The 13,851-nt window shown below is 43.0% G+C and overlaps 1 protein-coding gene across 1 annotated transcript in view; it reads left to right on the plus strand.

Moving 5' to 3' along the window:
* The window catches only part of PPARGC1A (PPARG coactivator 1 alpha), a 677,982-nt gene that overhangs the window by 210,961 nt on the left and 453,170 nt on the right, over nt 1-13,851 (plus strand). The window contains exon 2 of the mRNA XM_006771042.2: nt 4,326-4,390. Within this exon, the coding sequence (XP_006771105.1) occupies nt 4,373-4,390 (18 nt within the window). The 5' untranslated portion in view covers nt 4,326-4,372. The remainder of the gene's footprint in view (nt 1-4,325; nt 4,391-13,851) is intronic.

Raw genomic sequence — 13,851 nt, forward strand, 5'->3', positions numbered from 1 at the left:
TTATGGCAGAAGTGATTCTGATATCCCGAGGTTTAGGAAGGCAGGTGAGTCTCTGTTTCCAAGGCAGGGGGCCCTGGCCGCCTCCACTCTGTAAAGGCATGGGAACTGAGCTCAGGACTGCTGCAGAATGTAGAGATCAGTGGAAAGGCATCCTGCCAAAATGTTTGCCCACCCAACGGTAGAGATTCAAGCCCGCCCAGCCCTGATTGGATTACCGCAGCCCCAGAAACACTTTAATCTCAACTGCTGCTCCTTGGGATGGGGAGGGCGCGGGGGAGGAGAGGCGGTGATTGAGATGTGAGTGCTGTGGAGGGATCCGAGGCTGGAGTCTCCCAGCTGTGGGGCCGGCGCTGGGAGTATGCAACCGTTTGCCATGGAGATGAAGTGAGGGGTTCTTACATATAGGTCTGTTGATAACTTCCCTTTAATCTGGAGTGTGGTGTATGAGATTTTTGTCAGGACAGGTTTTAGCACTCACAGCCTGGTGGCGGCAGGGTGTGTCTCAGGGCTGATTACATTCCGGGAATAAACTAAGCTTTAAGTAGGGATACACTTTCGAAACGGGTGTGTGTTGGTGGGAAGGTGAAGGGGAAAAAAGGCTGGATTCTTAAGAAGCAGGGGACTTTTTAATAGCCAGAGATAGCAGATTAGGAGAAAGGAATGGAATAGAGCATGAATGAAATAGAACAACCAGAAAAATACCACCCAAATAAATGTTGTTTACCCAAACACATACTCATATCTAACAATAAAGTAGTTGAAAAAATTGAAAACACCTCCTTGGAACACATTTATTTTTGTAAGCCACATAGAATAAAGGAAATTATAATAGGCTGTGATTAATTACATCCAAAGTAACAAATGGGGATAAGCTATTGTTTCTGCCTTTTGGGGCTCACAGTCCATATATGAAGGAAGGCGTCCTGTAATTAGAGGTGGACATCTTGGTCATGAGAGAGACCAGATGACCAGAGGGTTGGGAGGGGAGCTGAGGACTGAGAGGCTGTGGTCTGGAGAAGTCCAGGCTTGGAAGGTGGAGCCATTTACTCTCTCTCTCTCTCTCTCTCTCTCTCTCTCTCTCTCTCTCTCTTTAATATATTTTTATTGATTTTCAGAGAGGAAGGAGAGGGTGAGAGAGATAGAAACATCAATGATGAGAGAGAATCACTGATGCGCTCCCTCCTGCATGCCCTGCACTGGGGATCCAGCCTGCAACCTGGGCATGTGCCCCGACTGGGAATCGAACCGTGACCTCCCAGTTCATAGGTTGATATTCAATCACTGAGCCATACTGGCCAGACTGGAGCCATTTACTCTTCAGGCTGAGAGAGAAGAGCCTGGGGCAGGGTTCAGGACTGTGGTCCTAGGGAGGTAAAGAGATTTTCCTGGCATTGGCATTTCAGATGGATGCAGCCATGAAAGAAAAAGGCTAGGAAATGGGAGGCAGGGAGAATGACAGTGGAAACATTTATTACTCAGGGTGAAAAAAATGGGGAAGGAGTGTGCTGATTTCTGGAATGATATTTACAAAAACCAGGTCAGGAAAACTGACAAGGAGGCACGTGTAGAGCTCATTGGAATAGGAATGCCCCTGTCTTTCTATGTGCGTGGGGGTGGGGGTGGGGGGATGTTTGAACCTGTGGGGATGCAAGTAAGTGGCAAAAGTTATTGGGGAAGCGTCAGGGTGGAAATTCATAGCTATTATTTTCGTGGCCTCTAGCTACAAGAGCTAACAGGTGAAGGTAGTCTAGAGACCCAAAGTGGGAAAAAATGACATTTTTACATTTTTGTCAGGTAGGCAATTTAAAAATAAACTTGAATTTAATATATACCATTAATGCTAGAGGTTGTGTTATAACGATGCAAAAAATGCCTTCTTTTCAATAGTTGTTAAAAAAAAAAGTATGTTGAAGGGGGCTGGGAATCACATATAGAAGAGCCATATACGGCTGGGAAAGCCACCCTACACAGCTATTGAAAACATACCAAGCATCTGCCCTCCAGAATTAACACTTTAACCTATGTCAGGGACTCACTATTATCCTAATATCTGCTCTTGGATTCTGTCCAGTCCCATTAGCGATTCCCATGTTGATTGCTCTGTTATTCTCGAATGTTAATTGCTTCTAAATCTCGTTGGATGTTCAGATGCTTGGGGAAAAGAAATCTGACTGGCGAAGGTGTGAATTTTATTAATGTGCAAGTAAACAAGAAGTCTGTCTGGAGATTCCAGTGAAGTGTCTGTGATTCAGGATGTTATAGACAGCGGATGCGGCATCTTTCTTGGCATGTCTGTCGTGTGTTGGTGGTGTGATCCTAGGGGGCAGTGGGAGGGTTTCAGTGATATCGGTGGCATTGGTTCAAAATGAGCATGCTTGTAGATATGATTATATAAGCAAACCCTTCTCTCTTGATTTCAGAGAGGAAGGAGAGGGAAGGACTTGCTTTACTTGCTTAGTAGAGAAGGACCTTGCTACCTTTGAGAAAAGCTGAGACATAGTGCTATTAAATCAGAAGATGTAGACATATGAGTATAATTTGGCCCACCAGCTATATGTTGATCTTCATAGTTTCTAAACCAGAAGAAATCTTGGAAATAAGCTTCTGAAGCTTCCTTATTTTTCCACTGGCCACAAAAGCCCTGGAGGATGAAGAGGTCAGGGCCTCAGAGAAACTCGCAGTAGAACTGGGCAGAGAGAGAGAGTGAGGTTACCTGACTCTTGGCCCAGTGCTCCAGCAATCAAGAGAAGGGAAAAGAATAAAAACTGGAGTTTTTTGTATTTTCAGGAACATTTAATTTCCGTGAGTGTTGGTGGAGACCCCCTATCCCCCATGGGTGGAAAAACTTATGATGATCTAGTATGGAATTTCATTTATTTGTAATTATAACGGTATCCTGGTGAGAATAAAAGGAGATGCAGGAATAGGGCAGAGCACCCACTACAGCATTGTGATTAATTCATTCAACCAATATTTATGGACCCTGGGATTCAGTAGTGAACAAAATGTTCTTCCTCTTATGGAGCTTATGTCCTAGTTGGGGGGAGGGGCGCATAGGAGAGTAAGTTAAGAGAGGGACCAAGTAATGGTAGATTGTGGTGAGTCTGATGAAGAAAAAGGAAGGGCAGCAGGGGACAGTGTGTGATGAATTATTTTAGGTGAGTGCTCAGGGGAGACCTCACTGAAGAGGCTTATGAGCAGAGATCATGGAAATATCTACAGAAATATAGTCCCAAGAAAAGTGGACAAAGTTCATGAGGTGGGGATGTGCCTGGGGATTTGTGGATGAGCCAACAGTCAGTATGAGAAGATAGTGGGAGATCATGACCCTCAAATCATGGGCTCTGGGAAGGCTCTGGGTGATACATTTTTAAGAAGACCCATCCTTTTGCATTTCTGTAATCCCAAGTAGTATGGCTCATAAACAGAGCCCAAAGTCATCTTTTTGAGAATATTTTCCGAAGGTGCCATCCTCCTGCGATTGGTGTCTATGCCTCACCAGGAGTGTCCAGAAAGTGTCAGATCTTTCTGGTTAGTGTCAGATCTTTCACTGTACTCAAATCCTTGAATCATACGATGATCAAGTATTCATAGTAAGAACCCAGCAAATACAGATTATTTGGTCAATGCATGAGTAAATAAATGGCCTGAGAGTGGTAGAAAGGATGGGTGTCCTAGAAAAAGCTGTTAAAATATGCCCTTCTAAAAATGTTGTTAGTAAGATTGTTTCTGAAGCTTTCTGACTTCCTTGGAATAATTTTTAAAGACATGTCCATATGCTGACATGTGAACATAAGTATATAACAAACTGAACAGTAGTAACATTATTTTCAGGCCAAATTTTAGTTGGATGATTGTGTTTTGTCAATCTAATTTTTTCTCCATGTTAAAACTGGATATGGGGCCGAAACCGGTTTGGCTCAGTGGATAGAGCGTCGGCCTGCGGACTGAAAGGTCCCAGGTTCAATTCTGGTCAAGGGCATGTACCTGGGTGGATATGGGGAATAGTCCAACCTTTTCTCTGGTATTAAAGGAATATTAGAGTCTGGGCTCATTCACCTAAGGGGTTACATTTAGCACTGTCTCTACTCTGAGTAAAATGTGTTCAATATGTTGAGATCATGGTGAAACTTGCATGGGAAATATCAGTCCCCAAGGAAAAGGTGGGTGAATAAGTTGTACTGGGGATGGGGAAAATGAAAGTGTAATTCTTGTACTCCTGTAACTGAATTCTCTCGCTATAATGGACCAATAATTTGTCTATTGTATTTCAGTATCTCCAGCTGTGAAGTGGGGGTAACACAAACTTACCCTCTGCCTTTCAGGTTTTTTGCGAAAATCAGTGAACTAATATTGGTAGAATTGGAGCCCCATGGATGAAGGGTACTTTGTAAGTATAACACATTATTGTCCTATTCTGTTCTGTTACTGCAAAGTGCAAATATCAAATGTCTGTTCTTGCCATATTAGGAAATCAGTAACACCGAGTTTCATACCCAAATATCAATACTCTGATTTCTTTTGAGGAATTTAATATTTCTGAAGTCTCTAATGGTCTGTCAATATGTTGGATGTAGAAAAGCCTGACCCACTCAATATTCAGTCAATGTTTACTAGATAATTTAGAAGAATACATGTCTACATATTGTGTAAAAATGTTTATATGATCCCTTGATATGAATGCAGGTATTTTTATTTCTCTTCCCCCACCTCTTTGTCCCCCTTTTTGACTTGCATTCAACTCTGTGTTTTAAACAGTGGTTTGTGTCTTAAAGAAATGGTTGGTTTCAGGGAGAGACTGAATGTTCCACTGAGGTCAGCAATGTTTTGTTAATGATGAAACTAAACGAGACATTCCTTAGGCAGGTTGCTAAGTATTGTGTTTCCAGACTGGATAAAGGAGGAGGCCAACTAGAATGATGAGCTAAATATGGATCACCCCTCCCTGACCATGTTACTGCCCAGGTGGCTTGGGAGTGGCCTCCTGTCCATGGAATGGCCAAGGGCTGCAAGCCACAAAACCAGAGAGCAGGCAGAAACTGTGCAATCCCAAAGTGATTTTCCCTGCTGAGTGGTACATCTTTTAGTTTGCTACGTCAACCAATGCCCTGGCATTGTGTAGACAACAGTAGACTGGCTGGTGACATGCCCAGTTCTTAACACGTGGTACTTATTTTTAGAAAAGGTGGTTGTCACCCCTTAAGAACTCCTGACATAGAGAAATAGAAAAAGTATCATGATTTCTTATTCAAGCCCATTTTTGTGAGTCACCCTGAGATTCATGGGCCATTAGGGTCTTGTGTCTGGAAGGGTCTACATGCCTCATCTAGTGCTATTTCTACTACAATTGAAGGATTCCTCTGATGCGTGCCCAAGAACCTCCAGAGCAGGTGTGGGGAACATCCGGCCCACGGACCGTATAAGGTCTGGCCCTACTAAGGCCAACCATAGACAGGACTAGGAATTCAATAGATCTAGGAGCTTTTAATCAGAGCAACATACATTTATATTAAGTGAATTATATTAATCAAATGATGTTATAAATATCCAAACGGCTCTTGGCAGAATGAAGGTCCCCTACCCCTGTTCTAGAGGCAGATTGACTACCTCAAGAAGCAACTCTTTGTTGTTACATCATTCTTTCTCAAGTTGAACCCAAATCCATCCTCTGTATATCTTCTACCCTTGGGGACTAATTTTATTATCCATCCCTACAAAGAACAAGTTTTTTTCCTCCAAAGCAACAGCCTTTCAAGTGTTCAGGGCTCTTATCGGGTCCCCCTTAGAGTGGTCTCTGTTAGCTTCAACAACTGGAGCTTGTGTGCCCTGACTCCGACTCTACCCTCTGGGAAGGTTCTCATTTGTCTATATCTTTCTTAGCAAGCTGCCCTGAGACTCTGCCTCCTCCAGGCCCCATTCTGCATCTCAGAGTCAAGAGATCTAATCAAAGGTATGGAAGAGAATGACCTCGAAGAGACCATCTGGAGTCACGTGCGCCCATGGATTGGTTTGAGTAACAAGACAGCAAAGCCCACATTCCTCTGCGAGGTGCAGATGATTGACAGGGAGAAAGCTGTTTTGGTTAATAATACAAACTGCTTGCCTCTCGGAGACACAGCAGCAGCTTACTAATTCGTTAGAAGTGAATTAAGGTTGTTTACCGATGTTTTAAAGTAACTGTCAGAGTGGAAAAAAAAAGAGTTGGTACTAGATGAGACCACTCGCCCACTTCGGAGATGCTGTTTATTTTAAGCCATGTGCATAAATAATAAATTGAGATATGAAGGGTGATTTGAAGCCTTAGAACACGGAGCCTCCTGTTTACTGACTGTCATTGGGCTGAAGAGCATTTAAATGGCACCGAACCTTTGTGTCTGTGAATGCGAGGCGTGAAATTAACTTTCCTTTCGTAGTTAGCGGAAATCATGATGAAGGCAGTCTTGTTAATGTGTCTGCTGCTGATCTGGGTCTCTTGCTATGTAAGACAAGCCTTGGCGATAGGATGCTCCCCGTGTCTCCATTGAAACACAACCCCTGCCAGCCAATCCCCAACTCCCAAAACAAGGATTGTCTGGGTCACTGAGTCAGTTTGACTAGACTTGGTTCCAGGGGTTCTAGTCCTCACCTCCAGTAGCCCTTTCTGAATATCTCTTCTCTCACCTGTTGAATGAAGGTAATAGCATCTGCTTCTACTCCTTTGTTTGAAGATGGTGAGACCCTAATGAGGTCATCGTTGTGAAATGGCTTTGAAAGGTATCAGTTGTCATATCTGGATGGGAAAAGGCTGTGTTCTAGGTGACTTACCTGTACTAACTCATTTCCTCTGCCTGGCAGCCCTCTGGGCTAGGTACTGTGACGGTCCTGATTTTGTCACTGCAAAAACTGAAGCACAGGGAAGCGAGGGGACTTCTCCATCAGTGTCAGAGATGACAAGGCAGATTGGGATTCAAATTCTAGGCAGTTGGGGTCCAGGGTTTGTGTTCTTAACTGCTATTTATTTGGGAGAATGGATTTGTGTTTGCCTCGAAGAAAATGTGTAATTTATACAACTGTTTTTTAAAAATTTATATTTACATTATATTTATATGAATTTCAAAAGAGGAAAGAGCCTCAAGTGATTAATGCAAACAAAAATGATGGGAATTTGCACCTATGTGTTCCTACATATGCTTGTGCCTCTTAGTCATGCTGAAGGAAATGAAACATCATCACGAATAGCCTGGACCCATTTTAGCTCGAGAAAATGCAGGTATGGCTTCTCTGTGAGTGATTATCAGCAAGGAGGTATCCCATTGGCTGGGGATGTAGCCGGCCCTATGGAGTAATTAAGTTTTATGAGTAAAGAGTCAGGCAATTCTTCGATGAAAAGCCCTAAGTGAAAAAAAAGATCTATTACTCGTAATGGTTTCAGAAACAAGGAATTTGATTCACTGTTTTTCCCTGTAAACTTGGAAGTGTGGTAGCCTATTTTGGAGTATGGGGAGACTGTTAGAGAATGAATAGAAAATGTATGGAATGTTTAATTTTGCATGATTACATTTCATATTTGCCGAGGTAACTGTGGCAAATAGAAGTGCGTAATAATATCACGGCATATCTGTTTTAGATGTTTTGATGAATACCCTGGGTTTTACAGTCTGATACATGAACCCTTTGGGATAAGTCCTTATTATGCAAATGAACAAGAATGGATTTGTGTTCGCCTCGTTGAAAATATGTAATTTATATAACTGCTTTTTTATTTATATTTACATTCTATTTATTTGAATTTCAAAAGAGGGAAGAGCCTCAAGTGATTAATGAAAACAAAAATGGTAGGAATTTGCAGCTATTCCCTCCTGAAATACGTTCAGTCTGGAGGGAGGTCATACTCAAAAGTTGGAGTGGCAAGCCCTGGGCCTGATTTGCTTCGGATTTCTGAATGAAGCAGTTCAAAAATAGGATCATTTTCATAATCCCAGAAAAGTGGACGGACTCATGAGAAGTAAGCAGCTGAAGGGAAGAATAAATTCTGTAGCTCCAAATGGCCCAAATCTCAGCGATTGCTGCTGTGCCCTAGCACTTGTTCATACAATAAGATAATTGCATAATTAAACACACGGTGGAATGTCAGTAATCGGGAGCTTAGTTTTTTCATTGCAATATGCAAGTTGCTAGTGTTGGAAATCATCTCAGCCTGTTATGGAGGGAGTCCGGGCTCATTCTTTCACCTCACATCCTCTGCGGCTCTGCTGGCGGGTCGGAGACACTTCCCCTCGGTTATTTTTAGTTGGTTATATTTAGACAAGGTGCAGTGATGCAGAAGTCCCCCCAAGTCTGCCCTGCCTGCCCAGGCCGTGAGAGGTGAGGATCATTTTGCTAAAAGTGTCCCTGTGCCCTCTTGATCTTTCTAGGTAATAATGGGTACAAGGCAAACCGTAGAGGAGTGCTGTTTGGAATGGGTTGTACCTCTTTCTTATTGTTATTCTTAATTTTCACCCAAGGATATTTTCCCATTGATTTTTAGAGAGAGTGGAAGGGAGGGAAAGGGACACACAGAGAGAAACATCGGTGTGAGAGAGACACGTCGATTGGTTGCCTTCCACACTCTCCCCAAACAGAGCCCTGGATAAGCCTGCAACCGAGGTAGGTGCCCTTGACAGGAATCAAACCCAGGATCCTTCAGTCCGCAGGTCGATGCCCTATCCACTGAGCCAAACTGGCTAGGGTTGGAGGGTACCTCTTTGGGTCCTAATTCTGAGTTTTCTCAGTGGAGTGCTTGAGAGGACAGACTCCAGGGCTGGGCTCCTGAGGGAAAACCCTGGTGTGGCCTCTTCCACACTGGGTGACCCTGGGAAAGAAACTCCCTCTCCCTTGGTTGCTTGTGTGTAAAAGGAGAACCTTAGTGTTGCTGCAAGGCTTGACTAAGTTCATGTATGGAAAGAGCTCAGAAAACACCCCAGGCAGGCTGTCAGTACCTAGTAAATGCTAGCTAGTAGTATTAGGCAGGGAGTTTCATATCCATCTAAATGTGGCAAATCTTTGAGGAAGAAAAATAAGTAGATTTATCGTTTCACCCTTTCAAGAAAAATTTATTGATCACTTTATCTGCCATCATTCTGGGTGTCAAAAAACAAAGATGAATAATAGCTCTTCCCTGCCCTGGGAATTGAATTGGGAAAATAGACATGCCAACAGATGATGATGATGATGATGATGATGATAATGATATAAAAAAATAGCATTATAACAAAGTCTGCCAGGTAATTACTTTAGCAGGACCTGGTCTGTCATAGTGACCCCAGCATGTAACACATAGATGAATAAATGGATGTCAGAAATTTGGTCTAAGATTAGTTTGTCTAGAGTCATAATGGTTTATCAGCATAGAGTAGGTTCCTAGTTGAGTAGTCACTTAGCCTACGGCTGGGACTCAGTATATGTTTGAAGACTGAGTCAATGAATGCATGGATAAAATTGACTTTAAGCTTCTTCTCTTTTGAATTACTACCGTGAGTTTCAGAAAGCAGTGAGTTTGCTAAATATTGAGTATTAGGTCAGGCTCTAGGGCAGTGATGGCGAACCTATGACATGGTTCATTTTTTTGTTTGATTTTTCTTTGTTAAGTGGCATTTAAATATATAAAATAAATATCAAAAATATAAGTCTTTGTTTTACTATGGTTGCAAATATCAAAATATTTCTATATGTGACACAGCACCAGAGGTAAGTTAAGGTTTTTCAAAACTCTGACACGCCGAGCTCAAAAGGTTCGCCATCACTGCAGGGTTAGGCGAGTGAGATGTCTAAGGTGCGAAGTTGACAGAGACTTCGCAGGGTCCTACCCAGGCCTCCTGAAATTTTGCACCTTAGAGCCTCACTTTCCTCTCCCTCATCCAGGCCCTGTGGAATATCTTACCCTGCATGTGTGACTCTGCTTCAGCTAGACGTTGGTTCAAAGAACATTTTCCCCAAATTTTATTTTGAAAAATTTCAAAGCTATAGAAAAGTTGAAAGAATAGTTCACGAAGCACTCTGTGCGCCTTTTAGCTGTTCTTATGAATGGTCAATGTTTGGCCACATTGACTCTATCTCCCTCTACAGACATGGCTTTGAACCTTGTCCTAATGCACAAGAGAAATCATGTGCCCCCACGCAGCATCCTTCCCCGCTCTAGTGCACATCATGTTAAATATACTGCCTAATTTCTGCAGCTCAAAATGATAAATTTTAGAAGAGAAAGCCACAAAGAGCATTAAGAGAACTTTGCTCGAATATTTTTTTCAACTTTAATAGCTGCTACTTGAAACCTGTTAGTATGCTATTAATACACTAAAGTATTTAGAACATGGCCAGTATAAGATGCCTAAACTTTTAAAGGTTAGAAAGGTTTTCTGGATGCGCTGACATTCTCTTTTACAAAGGAGAGACATTTTTTTTTTGAAAAGGCAAATTATCTTGATCTTTATTTTTCTGAGAGCCTTTCAAAAGTAGACAGTAGACCAATAATTAATGCAATGAAATCATTGTTTCCCCTGTTAAGACTGTTCACTGTAAGAGAGAACTTTGCAAATATAACATAGGGGCTATTTATACATTTGGTGATATGCTCCCAGATAACAAGAAATACACACTCGACTTTGGAGTACATGGACAAACTCATGAAAAAAATCCTTCTCTGATAAGCTTGAATGTTTATAAAAAATAAAGTGTCTGTCACTATAAAAGTATGGCCAGGGCCAGCAGATGTGGCTCAGTGGTTGAGCATCGACCCATGAACCAAGAGGTCATTGGTTCAATTCCCAGTCAGGGCACATGCCGGGGTTGTGGGCTCGATCCCCAGCAAGGGGTGTGCTAATCAATGATTCTCTCTCATCATTGATGTTTCTATCTCTCCCTTTCCCTTCTTCTCTCTCTAAAATCAATAAAAAACATATTAAAATAAAGTGTGGCCAGATCTGCCAGAAGGTTGTGTTATTGGAGTCAGGGGAGGGGCCTCAGAAGCACCACAGGTAGTGAGGGCCACAGGGAAGGCAGGGCGACCAGCTCTGGGAAACCAGGCCACTCATTCAATTAGTGTGTCTCAGGTATTATGTGTGTCACATTGTCATTTGCTGAAGAATCAGTTTCTAGCAATGTGTTTTGAAGCTGAAAAGAAAGAGTTTGGAACCCACCGAACCAGCACTGGTGGCTAGGAGAAGGAATCGGAATGGCTTATGCAGCAGTGTGGGTTAGCCGTGAGAAATGATAGCTGTCAGGCTGCCGGGTGGGAGAGGTCAGCAGAACCACGAAAAGCAGCTGCAAGAACTGAAGCACAGTTGTGCCTGGGAGCACTCAGCAAGGTCAAATGCCCATATAGAGCCTAAGGCGGCGATTCTGCAAGGGGGTGACTCCGGTCTTTAACCCAGAGATTCTGATTCAATAGGTCCAGAGAGGGGGCCCAAGAGTCTGATTCTTTTAAAGAGTCACACCACACCACACAGGCGAAAACTACCCTAAAGTCACGTTTATGTCATAGAATATGACAGTATTTGGTGTTGATAAAGATGACTGGAGTTGTTAAGAAAATGTTAAATTCAGTCCCCTGTATTGCAATCCTTTTTCAAATGTAGGGACATCTTAGAATGATTTTCTTGCAAAATGCTTAAAATAGAAAAAAATTATCCTGAGGAATAGAAGGAAACAGGCCAACAGATAAAGCGTTATATTATGAGGTAGAGTTTACTAAGTCCAATGGGAGGGAAAGAAAGCTATGTCTGGGTGGATGCCATGATGATTCTTAGAAGGACTTCATGGTGGGGCCTTGTGGCTTAACATGATCTGTCTAGGCCAGGGGTCCTCAAACTACAGCCCGCGGGTCACATGTGGCCCGCCGAAAACATTTATCTGGCCCGCCAAGTGTTTTTGCTGCCACTGCCTGTTGCTTAGCAGCCGACTAGTTTTTTTTTTTTTTAAACTATAGTCCGGCCCTCCAACGGTCTGAGGGACAGTGAACTGGCCCCCTGTTTAAAAAGTTTGAGGACCCTTGGTCTAGGCTGTGGAGTTAGATGGACTTGGGTTTGAATCCTGACTCTCCTACTTAGTAGTTATAGAACCTTAGGAAAATTACAGGTAAATTAAAGGTTAAAAATAAAAGCTAAATGAGATGATATACTCAAAGTACTGAGCACAGAACATCCAAAATAATAGGTGTTTAACAAGTGGTTGTAATTATTATTATTTCTATTTAACAATGACCTTAAATAGGTAGGCTTCAAGAGGGTAGGAATGAGTGTGTTGTTCACTGATTTTGTCTTGGGGTTTTGGAAGACGGGAAAGGGGGAGCATTAGAGTACCCCCAAGAAGGGGAATAGCATAAGCAAATCTTGAGGTAAGAGGTGGTGTATCCTCTTGTGCCTTTAGTGTTCCCAATAGTGTTGCTCATATAGAAGGTTCTAGATGATACAAACATTATACAAACGTTAACTAATTTAATCCTCATTGTGACTCTGTGACATAGGTATTATTATTTAACAGATCACGAGGCCGCGGCACAGAGAGGTTAAGTAACTTGCCCAGGATCACACAGCTGGTAGTAGTAGAGCCAGGGTTTAAATACAGGCAGCCTCTTACTTCTAACCACCAGCTATGCCATTTTAATAATAATGACTTATGTTAATGTGTATTAGGAAAATGTAGCACAGGAAAAGCCATGGTTTTGTAGCTAGAGTTGCCTGGAACAATGGTAAGATTTAAAGAAGTAACTTGATTTAAAGGAGTCACATAAAAAGAATGATAGTAGGGGTGACATCTAATAACAGGAAAATCCCGTAGGTGGTTTCCAGATGATTCTGGCCTGGGAAATTCTGGGGCAAGGCAAGATTAAAGCTACCCCAGGGGACTGTTGCCTCCCAAATCATTGTTGTGTAAAATACCAATAAAACCTGCAAGTTCTGGGGAAGAAGCAAGTGGTCTACCCTAGGGTGAGAAGCTGGGGGAAGGGAAGGCCATGCTAAGTTCACTCCCAGTTCCACTGGGAAGGGGAAAAATATCCCCCTGGGCCCCGAAAGTCTTCGGAGGAGCCCGACTGAGATCTGGGCTACTTTGCAGTTCTTTAGTTTCTCCTCCTCTTCTCCCTCCGCCCCTTCCCCTTACTCTGCCCTCTCTCTCCTTCCACCTCTCCGCCTTCTCCTTCTTTTTATTGTGCTGAGGACAGATTGCCAAGAGGCCAGGCCCCAAGGATGCCAGTGCCTAATGCAACCGAATGGGAAAAAGAGTTTTGATACTCAACATGGCGTTTTCATTTACCTCCAGCTTTCCAGGATGGCAGTCTCGTGGCTCTCCGCTGGCTGTTTAGGTAATCCTAACTAATCCAGGCGCAGGCTTTTATATTTGCAGCAGATTTACCTTCCTAACAACAGTTTGAGGCCAGGATTAAAACAAGTTTGTATTCCCTGGGCAGATGAGCACAGGAGTTAGTCTACAAGTTGCAGGAAATCAGAGTGTATCCAGCCACCCTTGGGCAAGGAATTTTGGGATAATTCCTATCTTCCAAACCTGGGGCTGGGCTGCCTGGGCTGCAGCCCTAGACGTAACCGGGCTCTGCACACAGCTCTGTGCATTTCCTCTGCATTACCCCGAGGACTAGCATCGCCATTAGTTCTTATTGCCTCTCCATTCCCACCATTTAGTGCTGGACATGGGGTGTGCATTCCATACAGAAACTTTTGCTCATTGGTTCAGGAATGATATCAGTAACTCAGTATTTCTTGTTTCAGATTGTTTGAGCCCTTACTATGTGATAGGCATTGTGCCAGGGGCTCCCACACTATTCTCACCACAGCCCTCTTCATCTGTCCACAGTGGGGAAACGGAGGCTCACGGAGATTGAAA

Source organism: Myotis davidii, unplaced genomic scaffold (genome assembly GCF_000327345.1).
Source record: "Myotis davidii unplaced genomic scaffold, ASM32734v1 scaffold743, whole genome shotgun sequence".
Classification (NCBI taxonomy): Eukaryota; Metazoa; Chordata; class Mammalia; order Chiroptera; family Vespertilionidae; genus Myotis; species Myotis davidii.